The sequence below is a fragment of the Eleginops maclovinus genome, chromosome 3, assembly GCF_036324505.1.
Source record: "Eleginops maclovinus isolate JMC-PN-2008 ecotype Puerto Natales chromosome 3, JC_Emac_rtc_rv5, whole genome shotgun sequence".
Classification (NCBI taxonomy): Eukaryota; Metazoa; Chordata; class Actinopteri; order Perciformes; family Eleginopidae; genus Eleginops; species Eleginops maclovinus.
Window position 1 is genome coordinate 21,091,343 of NC_086351.1, and position 13,193 is coordinate 21,104,535.

Sequence of the window (13,193 nt, forward strand, 5' to 3'; positions counted from 1 at the left end):
CTCCCAACTTGGTCATCTTGACCAAAGATGAAGATGTTGCCTGCAACGAGATGATCAGCTTGGATGGGATAGCACCATGTAGTCACGAGAAAGCAGACACATGCATCTTTGTACATGCCAGGCATGCAGTGGAGGAGGGGAGCAAGGTCCTGATGGTTAAGGCCAGCGACACAGATTTCCTCATGCAATCAGTGTTCTGCTTCTCCTTCAACGGATTGGTTTGCTGCAGTTGCTGGTGTCTTTTGGCCAAGGATGCAACCTGAGCTGGTTTCCTATACATGACCTTTACACCTCTATCGGACTGGAAAAAAGCAAAGGAATACTCTTCTTTCATGCCTTCACTGGTTGCGATGTTGTTTCAGGCTTCCTCAGCAAGGGAAAAAGTCTGCATGGCAAACCTGGGATGTGTGTGTTGAGGCATCTGATGTTTTTGCCAAGCTAAGCCAGTACCCACCAACAGTAGGTGATGATGATCTGGAGGTCCTCGAGAAGTTTGTGTTGACAATGTATGACAGGTCCAGTACAGTTGAATGTGTAGATGATGCCAGACTGGAAATGTTTGCTCAGAAACAGAGGCCTTATGAAACCATTCCTCCAACTCGTGCAGCACTACTTCAGCATGTCAAGCGTGCTGCCTATCAAGCAGGCTGCATATGGAGTCAGACAATACTGCCCCAACCAGAGACACAGAGTCCTGCTGACTGGGGACGGACAAAGAGTGGAGATACATGGAAGGTCTTCTGGACAACGCTTTCCACCAATTGCAGAGAGTTGCCAACAGCTGACCAAGTGTGGATGCCATTCAGAATGCCATGGAAGGTGCAAATGCTACCAATATGGTCTTACCTGCACAAGACTATCTAGCTGCAAGTGTGAGGGTTAGGAAAAGTTCAAATTCCCTATACTTCCACACACCAAGATCATCCAAATTGATCAAAGTGGTAAGATTATGTGTCTGCATGGCGGCCATCTTGGAAAATGGGCGGCCATCTTGAATTTCAAGTACTTTTTCAAAAGAGTAATATCTAAGGAGTATTTGTACCAAGTTTGGTGCTTGTATCACTATTTGAACGATTGTTTCCCTTATCTGCTCCACTATTCCCCTATTTCCTATCTTTAAGTTAAGCTAAGCTAAATAACTGCTTGCTAAAGCTTTATATCTAACAGTACCAACCTTCTCATGTAATTCGCAATCATGAGTATATCCCAAACCGTTTAACAAATTCTGTGAGATCCTGATTATTTATGACATTTTTTCCCCAAGTGATTCCTAAAAAAACATTTAGTTCACTGTAGTGTTTTAAATCCTGACCTGAACGTGTTCCAAAGTGTTGATCTCATTTGTCTTCCCACGACAGGCATCTGATTCTATATCAACACTGACCTCGCCCCCTGGAGAGAGGATCCTAACCAATAAGAGAAACATTACATAAGTCAGTCACACCTCAGACAACTTTATGCATGATTAATAAACACTCATACACATCCATCCTGAAATACAAACACACACAAAGCAGTGACAGAACATGTGAAGATAAGATGAAAGATTATTGATTCCTGTGGAGGAGCCGTTCTGCAGGTAAAGTCATGTGATACATGAATGAAAGCAATATAAATAGCACATCAGCAGCTATAGGGGGTTAAAGACATACAGTGTGTAGTCGATAGTGGTAGTTTTCCATCAAAACCTTTCAATCCTGCTTTCATCATCCCAGAAACATTTGAAGAACTACACCATTTATTTCTCCTGAAGCATGTATCCACACCTTCAAAACTTGTTGATAAGATAAGTGTGCTTCTGGCATCGGCTCAAATCTGTGTCACGTGTCCAGCTCATTCAAAACTTCTGCTAAGATTTTGACTCAGGCTAGGAGACATGAGCACATTTCACTGAGGCGTTAGAGTTAGGGTTTGCGATTGGCCTTACGCTGGACTTTTAGATTTAATTGATAACCTTCACCTAAGTCATTCATCAGACCTCCTATTGTCCTATGTCCCTTCCGAAACACTGATACCTTTGAATGCATCTTCCTTTGCTGTTCTAAAGTGCAGAGTCACACCAAAAGGGGATAGATCCTTTGCAGTCAATGCAAACATGGTATTGTCTTTTTAACAGTAAATATTTTTCTTCCTTGCTTTCCCTATGAATTCTCTTTACTCTCTGTATTCTGTTTTCAAATGGTTTGGGTCTGGCAAGTTGTAACTGTGTGTTTTGAAAGGTTCTATATAAATACATTTATATTTCAAGTTATTACCTGGCAGGATGTAGTGTAACCTCTTGGATGCAATTCCTCTGTGGAGAAACTGTGTTAAAGAGTGTGGCCCGCTGCACCATCAGCGCTGCATCCAGCAATCCAAAACCATACCTGAAACAAGAAAGGAACATAAAAGCTTATGTGTTTGTGTATACAATCAGGAAAAAAATCCTTATATCCCCACACACATGTGATCTGGAGGTTTTACTGTACGTGGCGGCTGAATGTGCTGTGGGACAAGAGAGTAAGTGCTAATGGCTCCGACATGAGGAAGCAACAAGTCATTGAGGAAGATGATGTTGTCCTCTGACATGATCGCTCCCCGCTCTGTCCGGGGCTGAGGGCTGCTGTGTGAACTTGCCCGGAGGATGGTTTCTGAACAATGTGCCATCTCACGGACTGTAATCAAGCCTCATTATTCATTCTTTACCACCCCAATCTGGGTGCTGGAGACACAATGGGTGACCCTTAAGCGGCGTCGCTGCCTGGTGACTGTGTGACCGCTGCCTATCTTATGCTCTCTTCTCCACTTTACCAGCCATCTCTTTACGTGTCTATTGAATCATCTGCTCTCATGTTTCCTCTTTGCCCTCTCTTTTCTGCAGAGCAGGCTGATATTTAGTGTTTTTTCCTCCCTAAAATCTCCTTCACTCTCATACTTTAAACCTGAATTTCTTGCATCAGAACTCTTCTCCCCGTAAGTATTAATTCTCCCTCACATCTTTAATTTTCTCTCTTTCACTTCCCTCTTGTTAAAATCACAGTCTTTAGGCAGAAGGGCCGTAACAACCTTCATTCTCCCCAACCCCTCCTCTTGGAAATCCAGAGGGGGTGACAAAGAGCTAATTTCTGCCATTATTACCATACAGACCTTATGCCGTTAATCTGCAATAAGTGAAATTCATTATCCTGATGACGGGGTCTCCGGGAGCAGCAGAAAGAGAGAGACAGAGACAGGAGACAGGAGCTAGCTCATCAATAACTCAATCTGCCGCCCGGCATGGGGCTCCGTCTCCTCCGTCTCAGACTGTCAGTGTGTCTGAGGAGGAGAGGCAGGAGCGGAGCCCACAGCGCCCTCGTCCTAACAGCACGCCGCGCGATCAATGGACACAATCTAATCAGCCACTATCACCACCAATGACTTTTAGCATGTAGGGCCTTGGCATAATAGCATTAGGCAGAAGGGTGTGTGGGGTTGAGGTGCGCGGCTGAAGTTCAAGGTCATTCAGGGGGTTAGAGAAAACTGTGAAGAGTCAGAGCAAAACACAGCTGACTAGAGCTGAATGCAGAAGACTAGAGGAGACTAAAAATCGACCGACATGCAGCCTAATGAGGAATGAAGAACGTAAACATATAATTGTTTTGCTCTTCCAAATGCGCTTAAATGATTGGAGGTAGCAGTGTTTTAGTTTAGCAGTCAATGTTTACTAGAAGCCATTAAATCGACTGATAGCAAGGAGCTGTGATCCTGAATGCTAAACCATATTTAAAAATGAACATAACATATTTTAAAGTGGCTGGTTAAACTTAACTCTGTTATTATGACAATAACTAAAACTATCTTTGAACCCACTTGAGTACAGGAATAAAATCAAAGTTTGTGAAAAGGGAGCCTATTATGCTAATTTATATAATGTAATATTTTTATTTTGTGTCTCTACTGTGACATGTTTACATGCTTTAATGTTCAAAAAACTCTTTATTTTCTCATACTGCCAACACCTCTTCTCACCCTCTGTCTGAAACCAGAGCCCAGTCTGCACTGATTGGTTAGCTGGCCAGCTCTGTTTTGATTGGTCAACTGCTCATAGATTAGCCTATCACGTACAATGTGAAGCGCTAGCCAATAGAAGCATGTGTGTTACAAAGTGATGTCACAATCATACGGAAGTACACAAAGGAGTCCAATGGAAGCATTTCAGGCAGGGGGAGAGTGTGTGGAAGAATTTACAAAAAACTAAATCTATATAACACACTACAGGAAAGGGAAAACTCCAAATCGAATAAATGGGCCCCTTTGAATACTTTTGCGAGATTTCCCAAAACCTTTTTAATTACTAAGCTACAGTTATAAAAGAGAACTGTATTTGGTAAATGTACAGTTTGTTATTCCACAAAAAAGAAAATAAGTCGTTAATAGGACATCTTGTGGCCCCTTCGCATTACCACCAAGTACGTTTTAAACGTCCAACTCCCTCCCGAACCAGACTCCTAAAAGGTGGCAAAAGTTGGTGGTGTTTGATTTATAATCCTCATTGGACCCCGACTCTAGCTGCATTAAGTAGAGATAGCCAGTTTATTATGTATGGGGAGATTTTTATATAGTAGCTCTGCTTATTATCATGCATACAGTGGAAACACTCTTTTCATTCCGGGATTTGGATACCTAAATTTGATAAGTTTAATAAAAACACCAGCAATACCAATAGATCATGTAAGATATTTCCCAGTGTGGGGAGAACTGATACCCTGACTTCTCATAAAAGAGGAACAGTTGGTGACCGGGGCCCGCCACCATGCTCCTTTTTAGTGATTAAATATACCCTCCCCACCCCGTACCCCTTAGTGAGAGCTGTGCACCTATTAAATCCTACAGCTCCCGCTGATCGATCGGGCTTGCCCCAGCTCCACGGCCATAAACCCACAGACATATATCTGATAGAGAAAGCTGCGGGAAACAGGTTTACCCACGATAGAACATGATGAAAATGACAGATTTTATGTCCCCTGCCATGCCAATGAAACGCCACCGCTGAGCTGAGCTGCCTTCAAGGAAGGACAACCAGCCATTCCATCCAGCAAGAAAAGGGAAGGCTAACACTACTACTTTCAGCACTAGCCTTGTGATTTCTCCAAAAAGAACATGATTTATAGTGTTATCGTTGTAAGACACTGCTCAGTCATCGCAGGATTTGTGCATTTTTCTGACTTCTTTGACGTTTTTGAAAAGACTGTTTAAAACCCACATCCTATCAGGCAATTAGTCAGAAAACATAGTCATCACATTCTAAACTTGTTCCTTCTCCACCTCCTGCGTGGTCGTAGGCAGGTTGAGCCAAGTCGACTGCAGAGTGACAGCGGATCTTCTGTCCACGCAACACGAAGCATGTTAAACCCCCGACCCCCCGCCTCCACACATATCGAATCCGCGGCCCTCGCATTCTCTCCGTCTACTTTCACTCCTCGACGGCAAATGCCCTTGCACACTCTTAACTCCCTCCTCCTTTTTATCCATTAGGATGAAGGCCACTCCCACCCCCACCCCCCCCACCCACCTCTTCATGGGGGCCTCTTTGTAACTGTCGAGGAACCCTTTTCACTTTTTGTTCTGCGGACCTTCCCGGGTCCTTTCTCTGTTGATATTCACACCATCTGCCAGCAGCGTAAGGAAGGTGCACACAGACCCACCCAGCACTGAGACATCAAAATCTCCCGGGTCGAGGTCCCCGCTTTCGTCTTTGCAGACGGCATTAAAAACACAGATTTAACAACTGGTATGCTGCAACCAAAACAGGTTTTTGCAGCCATCCAGGGACCAAGTTACCGCGGCCTCACCCCTTGTTTGCAGTAGTACGTCCACGTCCTGCTAAGTCTCCCCCACCCCCCAACCATCCCCAATAGAAGTGGCTGTAAAGAATCACTCAAGCTGCACTAAGCAGCTGCCTGTGAGTTAGGTCATTTTCCCAGGAGCCACAGAGTGGGCATTGGCAGGACCTCAAAAAGAGGGGACACCATCTGTTCGGCGCCTGAAAAGGTTGGTGACACCTTCTGTGGTACCAACAACTTCTAATTAAGTGGCCAGGAATGCAGGAGCAGCTCCCTGCGCGTGATTGGTCGGCTAGCCTTAGTTATCCTGACGGCAGTTTCACGCACTTCTCCATCACATCTGGGCTAATGAAAAATGAAGAAGTGGAGACAATAAACACTTGATGAAGGTGACACATGACTGAAGCAGACAACAACAAAACAAGGGGTTTTTGTTTTCGGCTTAGTTTGTTCTTTCAGAAGGATTACATAAAAATAATGGCCATTTTTTATGAAATTTGTTGGGAAGGTGTATAATATGTAAAGAAAGAACTCATTATCGGATGTTTTCGAATCCGACTCATGGGGATGATACAAAGCCTGTGTTTTGTTTATGTAAGATAGGGCATTTTAATGACCCATTGCCTTGCTGTAGGTCTGCGCTTCCTGAGTGTATTTCTACTTACTTTTGATTCTATGTTCTTTTGTCCCCTTCTTGTACCACTTAATTGAATGTTTATCGGGTACCATTGAACACTGCTTCAGCCCCATGGTCAATCCCAACGTGGTTTGTTGCTGTTGTATCATGATGCACTAATTTCATTAACATCAGGATTTAAATGAAACAACAAATGGACTTAACATTCATCTGATTTCCATCGCTCCTACAGCCAAATGTGCTGCTCAGAAATGTTACTAATTAGGCTTATTAAGTAATTAAGAAGAGGTCTTAATTATATCTGCGCCACTGGGACCTGCACGGCACTAACCATGAAATGCTGCGCCGCGCTGCTCCGCTTTGTTGGCTTGGATGTTATACAATTACATCCATTTAACTGTTTCTGAACGTTTGCTTTTAAAAAGAAAAAAGGAGTTTGGAATACATTTTTAAGGCAGTATTAGGCAAATATCTGTCTCACGTGAAATTGCAGAGGGAGAAACACTCAGCAGCCTTCAATGGGGCAGCCTCAAAATGTCAAGTGAATTACCTAGCAAAGAGTTAAAAGTTTAATGAAATATATTGCGGGAGGAAAATGAGGGGTTTGGCACAGGCATGGTTTTAGTCTCAGGAGAATGGGCACCAAACGGCCCTCTTAGTCTCCACAGCCATCAGTCAAAGCAGCAGCCACCCGTCCCCTTCTCTCACACAAGGAGACTTCTCTGGAAGCCGCGATGATCTATACCCCATGACCTCACTCTCAGTGTCCAACATATTTTGATTTGTAGCTTGAGTGTTATTCAAACACAAATTCAAAAGAGGATGAAATTCAGCAGAGAGCTTTTTGTTGGACGCACACCAAGGTACAGTCCTTTAAGATGTCTCTGCCCTTGTGGGGAAAGAGAGAGGTGGGGGGCAGAGAGAGAGAGGATTGAGTAAGTGCGGCGCTACAAGCTTGGCATCAGATACCCTCCCACTGCATTTATTTCCCTTTGGACAAAGCAAACACTGAACCAGGAACCTTTGTTTGCCTCATCAAATGGGCCTGTTTTTGATGTCATATCACTAAATGTGATAGAGGTAATGGAAATGTGACAATCAAAAACAAAGTCTGTTTTGTGTGAAGGTATGACATCTGCTACATCATTTCAGCATGGAAGACACACAGAGTGCAAAGGCTCTGTATTCCACATGCAATGTAAGATAATAACACCTTGGATTGCAGGTCAGTTTAAGGGCATAGGACATGTTGGCACTGTGGAAAATACCTCAGTGTGTTCAAATCCATAAAATGTTTAAGGTTATGAAATCTCTAGAGCTACAATTAAAATAGAGTTGTTTGGGAATTGAATGTTGTGAGAGAATATTATAAATTATACATCTATTTGATCATGTTTTACTGCTGGGGATTGCATACAGAAGTAAGGCAACATGTTCAATGTCATGTTTTTTAAAGAAAGAATTAGACAGGGTTTGCTAAGAAAGTGTGTTAAGGTTAATATGTTTCTCAAAGGTTAGTATTTTTCTTAAACTCTTAAAAGTAACATAACATTTGGATGTCACAATAACAGATTTGAAAGACAATGGGTAAAACAAATAACAAAAAAACATTTTTAAAGATTTTTTATTGAATTGTTTGTTTTATCTGGCAGGGATCTGCATACAGAATTGTGATTTGTTTTTTTAAATATTGGTAAAACAAGAGCAGACTGACCCTTCAACTTGCTGCCAGGTAATAATGGCGGGGTAACTTAAATCTGAGCAAGACAAAGAAGGAAAGAGTGTTGAGGAGGATAAGCGCAGGCTGTTGTGGAACTTTATTTTGAAATATCTTCAGTTTTTATCCCCCCCTAGTAAGATATCCAAATTGCTACATGAACATGAATAATGCATTAGATGAGGTTTAGAAGAGCACAGGGTCCCTACAACCCCCAACTCATCTTGTAGCACAGTAGGGTGGAGTGTGTGTGTGTGTTGGGGTTTGGGTGGGGGGGAATACAGGCTCCCCTCTGTTTGCCTGCTGCACCCCCCTGCCGGGAGACACGGCACCCCCTGCAGGAGGTGCAGCGCTCCGCTTCCCCTGTCCCTTGGGGCGAGTCGCTGTATGTCACACACACGCACACACGCACGCACGCACGCACACAGACCGACAGACAGACAGACACACGCACACGCACACACACACACACACACACACACACACACACACACACACACACACACACACACACACACACACACACACACACACACACACACACACACACACACACACACACACACACACACACACACACACACACATACACATTTCCTTCAGTCAGTCAGCTTATCTGCTGACCCATCAATCAAATGCATATACACACACACAATTAACATCAAGATTGCATCTGTGCGTACAACATATCTTCTTCTGGCTTACAAAGGAATGAAATACTTTTAATTGAGCCACAGTCAACTATAAACAAAAGTTCCAAATGAGGAAGTTCATGGAAAATAAGAACATCGGCTTAAAGGAGCCATATCGTGTTCATTTTCAGGTTCATATTTGTATTTTGTTCCTCTACTGTGTCATGTCTCCATGCTTTAATGTTCAAAAAGCTCTTTATTGTTCTCATACTGCCTGTGCTGCAGCACCTCTTTTCACCCTCTGTCTGAAACCAGAGCCCAGTCTGCTCTGATTGGCTAGCTGGCCGGCTCTGTTGTGATTGGCCAACAGCTTATAGATGTCCTGCCCCTTACTCTACCTATCAAGTGTAATGTTTTGTAGCACTAGCCAAAAGAAGCGCGAGTATTACATAGTGATGGTGCTATGTTGCTGAAGTAAACAAAGGAGTCAAATGGAGGCACAAGCACAGCAAAACACAAGTACACACACACATAAAAAGGAGCCTCCACTTCTTTTTAATAAGCTAACAATTACCCACACATACATCTGCTCTCCTTTAACATGAAAAACAGCATTGTATAGCTGCTGTATCAGAGCTGAGGGTGGGATTGTTAGTTTGTATATGAGCTAATTCTGTTATCTACCTGTGCTTACACTCACACAGATACACAGTTTCTCTCCCTCTACTAAAACACATGTGTATAGACCACAGGCTCAGTCAGAGTAATTGGTTCAGCAATGAAAAGAAGAGGTCTGGATAATTAATTAATCTATCTGGCTGGGGCAGAGATGCAAGGCCGGTTTTACAACACCACCAGGGAGACCGAGAGAGAGAGAGAGAGAGAGAGAGAGACGGAGAGAGAGAGAGAGAGGGAGAGGGAGATGAACCATGGCCTTACATGAAAAAAAAACGGCTTGCAGGAATGCATGGGGAGTGTAAACACTCCTCCTCTAAAACAAATGCTCACATGTACATATTTCAAACACATATGCTCTCTTCTACACACACAAACTCAAAACTGCAATTTCACTTTATGAATGTTTTCTTCTACACTGATAAAGCTGACGGAGTTTCGATTGTATTGATCTTCAATAAATTCAAAAGTGGGAACAAACCACACTGTTCTCAACGTATTTGCCAAAGAAGATAGAGATAAATGTGGGAAAACCATCTGATAAAATCCTGTCGACTGAAAACTTTAGCTCTTCAATCCTGAATATTCTGAGATAAAATGTATCTGACGATGACATTTTGGTTGTTTTAGTTGTTGTATGGTATGAACTTGTTATTAAACTTCTTTTTTGGTACTTGCTAAAATGTGTGTGTTGTTGCCGATTTTGTACAACCCTTAAGGAAAGTGAGCTGCATTTCTTGTGTTTTGACAGCAACTACAATATGCATGCACTACCGTTTTAACATGTGCATGTGGTCCATTCATTACATCTATTCAAATTTCACGAGAAAAAACCCCCAAAAAACATATTGTTTACTTTGTCCTCTGATGTGAAAATTGCTTCTGTCGTTGTGTTTCTGGAAATGTACCTCTACAGTTATTTAGATGGATTGTAAAGTGATCAGAATATTAAAAAAGGTAGTTCCCTCTCTGATTTATTTCCTAAATTCTCCTATGGTATCTTCCTGTTTAGTTCTTGGAACTATTTCTTTGTGTAGTAAAAAATTGTGTTTTCTGTACATTTATTCTATGGCTTCATGTGCTTAGACCACTCCAAATTAAGTAACGTTTTTCTTTAAATAAGTGTTGTTTTGCTTTCAGCACTACAACACACAGTAGGTACTAAATCCACAAAAAACGTTTAACTTTATGACAGTAGTATTCATTACCTTGTAAGATAGTACGGATGACAGGAGGGTGTTAACCAAAAGTAGGGTTTTTGGTCGATTCAATGTCTCGTTTTGTCAGTCCAATATAAAAAAATATTCAATATATTATTATTTAAAAAAAGAAAAATGCAAGAAAATGTCATATTTTAGAGGCTGGATACAATACATTCTGCCATTTTACATGAACAAATATACTACCAATACATTTTTGTAGAATGACTAATCATTGCAGCTCTACCTGAGAGCCCAATGGAGCATGAATGTATGAAAAAAGACTGAACCAAACTTCTATAAAAGCAACAGGACTCATATTGTACTGAGAACCCACTCCTCTTTAGAGAATAGTGCCAAAATACACTTCTCGGCTGCTTAAATCCTGGCAGAGCAGAGAGATGAAGAGTGAAAGAGAGGACTGCAGCTTTCCCACAATCCCAGACTGTTTGTCTGTCAGACTCAGGAAGGGATCTGGAACTTGAGAGTGTTCTATCCCCCTTTTTTCACAACAAGCTTGTGTTAGTGCTTGTCAGATCTAACAACAGGATGAGAGAACACAACACACACACACACACACACACACACACACACACACACACACACACACACACACACACACACACACACACACACACACACACACACACACACACACACACACACACACACACACACACACACACACACACACACACAACACACATACACACACACACACACACACACACACACACACACACACACACACACACACCCAAGGCTGAGCTGAGGAGGGAAGTGGCAGGTACATCACGTCTATGGTAATAGAACAACAGATGGAACTGGCACACACACACACTGCACCTTGCTTTGAATAAACACACACCTACTCTTGCATGTGCACACACTTGTTCATACGGTACACACTGACACAAACACACAGGCACAATCTGCTTTTTACCTCGGGTGACAAAATATCAGGTCTGAAAATAAACAAACAGCCATGATCCACACATGTGCTTCACAATATGTGTTTGACTTTCTCCTGTCAACTTGTTGAGTGCAGGCCAGTTATAAATGGCTGCTTCCACATGAGAAATAAAGATGTGTCAGGATGTTGGTCCTAGAAGGTGTTGTGTTTTTGACCTGACTCTCCAGGGCGTCGTCTGATCGACGGCATAGCTACTGGCCCCGATAATCCCAGAGATAAATCATCTTTAGTCACTCTCTAACTGCCTGACAGACAGACAGGCCTAAGTACCTGGGAGGGTGGCAAAGGGACACTTTACAATCTCTAGTGATGAGGAGTATTGCTGTGAAGAAAACAGTTAGCTGCCCCGAGCTCCCTCCTATCCCCCCCTGAGTCTCTAGCTGCCATTTTGGCTGCGTCTCAAGGCGATATTCCGGCTCTATCTCATGTCACCGTTCTGGCTGTCGTTCAATACTCAAATTGGCTCCCGTTCATCCATCGTTCTGGCTCCGGTTCAAGCTCCACAGTGGCTGTGTTTGGGGGGCTTCATTGTGGCTCTGTTTCACCCCCCCCCCCCCCCAGGTTTTTGCACCCCAGGTAGCTGGCCTCCTGCCCAGCCTGCTGATCAGTGGGAGATCCAGGCTCAGGCCTTTTGTTTGGGGTGGCATTTTGCCTTTGTTTTCCCATCTCGCCTGTAATCTAAACACCCAAAACATCTCATGCTTGACAAATCGGCCCTGAGACGAGGGAGCAGCGGAAGACAAACGGCTGGAAGCGGTTCAACCCCAGGCAGGACTGATGGTGTCCGACTGGGCCTGACCTCCCAAAGGTTAAAGACACGTTCACTTACAAAGCAATCAATTACCCAGGCTGTGTGGGCGCTTTTAACCAACCTCCCCTCCTGCCTTCCACACAGCCGGCGTTATTGATGAGGGTCCCAGTGTACAGCACACTCCAACCTGGAGTGTGTATTACATTTCACAACTGAAATAAATCTCAGATTATTGGTGTTACTGCCTACCTGAAGCCCTCTCTCGCTTTATATCATCTTTCTCTCCCCCCTCCTCATTCCTCCCTTCCTCCCTCCTCTCTGCAGGTTGTTGTAGCAGGTTTATTCTGGTAGTTGGGCTCCGTGGGCCCCGGCAGGCCCCTCAGCTGTTCCGCTGGGTTTGTAATTACCATTTCATTAAGAATGACAGTTTCGGGGGTTGAAGCACCATTTCATCCGGGTCTCGTGGGGAAGACGCTTGCCAAATTTCCAGGCTGAGTGGCAATTATCTCTCTTCGTGTCTGCAATTCACCATTTTGTACTTAGTGGCTTGACAACAGCGAGGAACGTTTTGTTGGAGTAATAATAGGTCTGGGATATTTACACTGTAGCCCACTCAGGCTTAGTTCTGTGAACAGACTGATATGAGCTATCACAAGAGATAGTATCAAACTCGTGGAAACACTAGAGACAAACTCTACTGCTTCTTTGGGTAGTGTGGAGCCATGAGAATTGTTTCCATTTATTTTATGTGTAAGGTCATTCTGGGTCTAAGTGCTGCACATAGTATACTTGTATTTTGGATTAAATC

General features: G+C 43.2%; 1 protein-coding gene across 1 annotated transcript in view; it reads right to left on the minus strand.

Annotated features, from left to right (window-relative positions):
* Positions 1 to 13,193, minus strand: part of LOC134862067 (furin-like protease kpc-1) — a 181,542-nt gene that overhangs the window by 31,156 nt on the left and 137,193 nt on the right. Inside the window, exons 14-15 of the mRNA XM_063879750.1 lie at positions 2,256 to 2,366; positions 1,313 to 1,406 (exon numbers count right to left, since the gene is read on the minus strand). Of these exons, the coding sequence (XP_063735820.1) occupies positions 1,313 to 1,406; positions 2,256 to 2,366 (205 nt within the window). The remainder of the gene's footprint in view (positions 1 to 1,312; positions 1,407 to 2,255; positions 2,367 to 13,193) is intronic.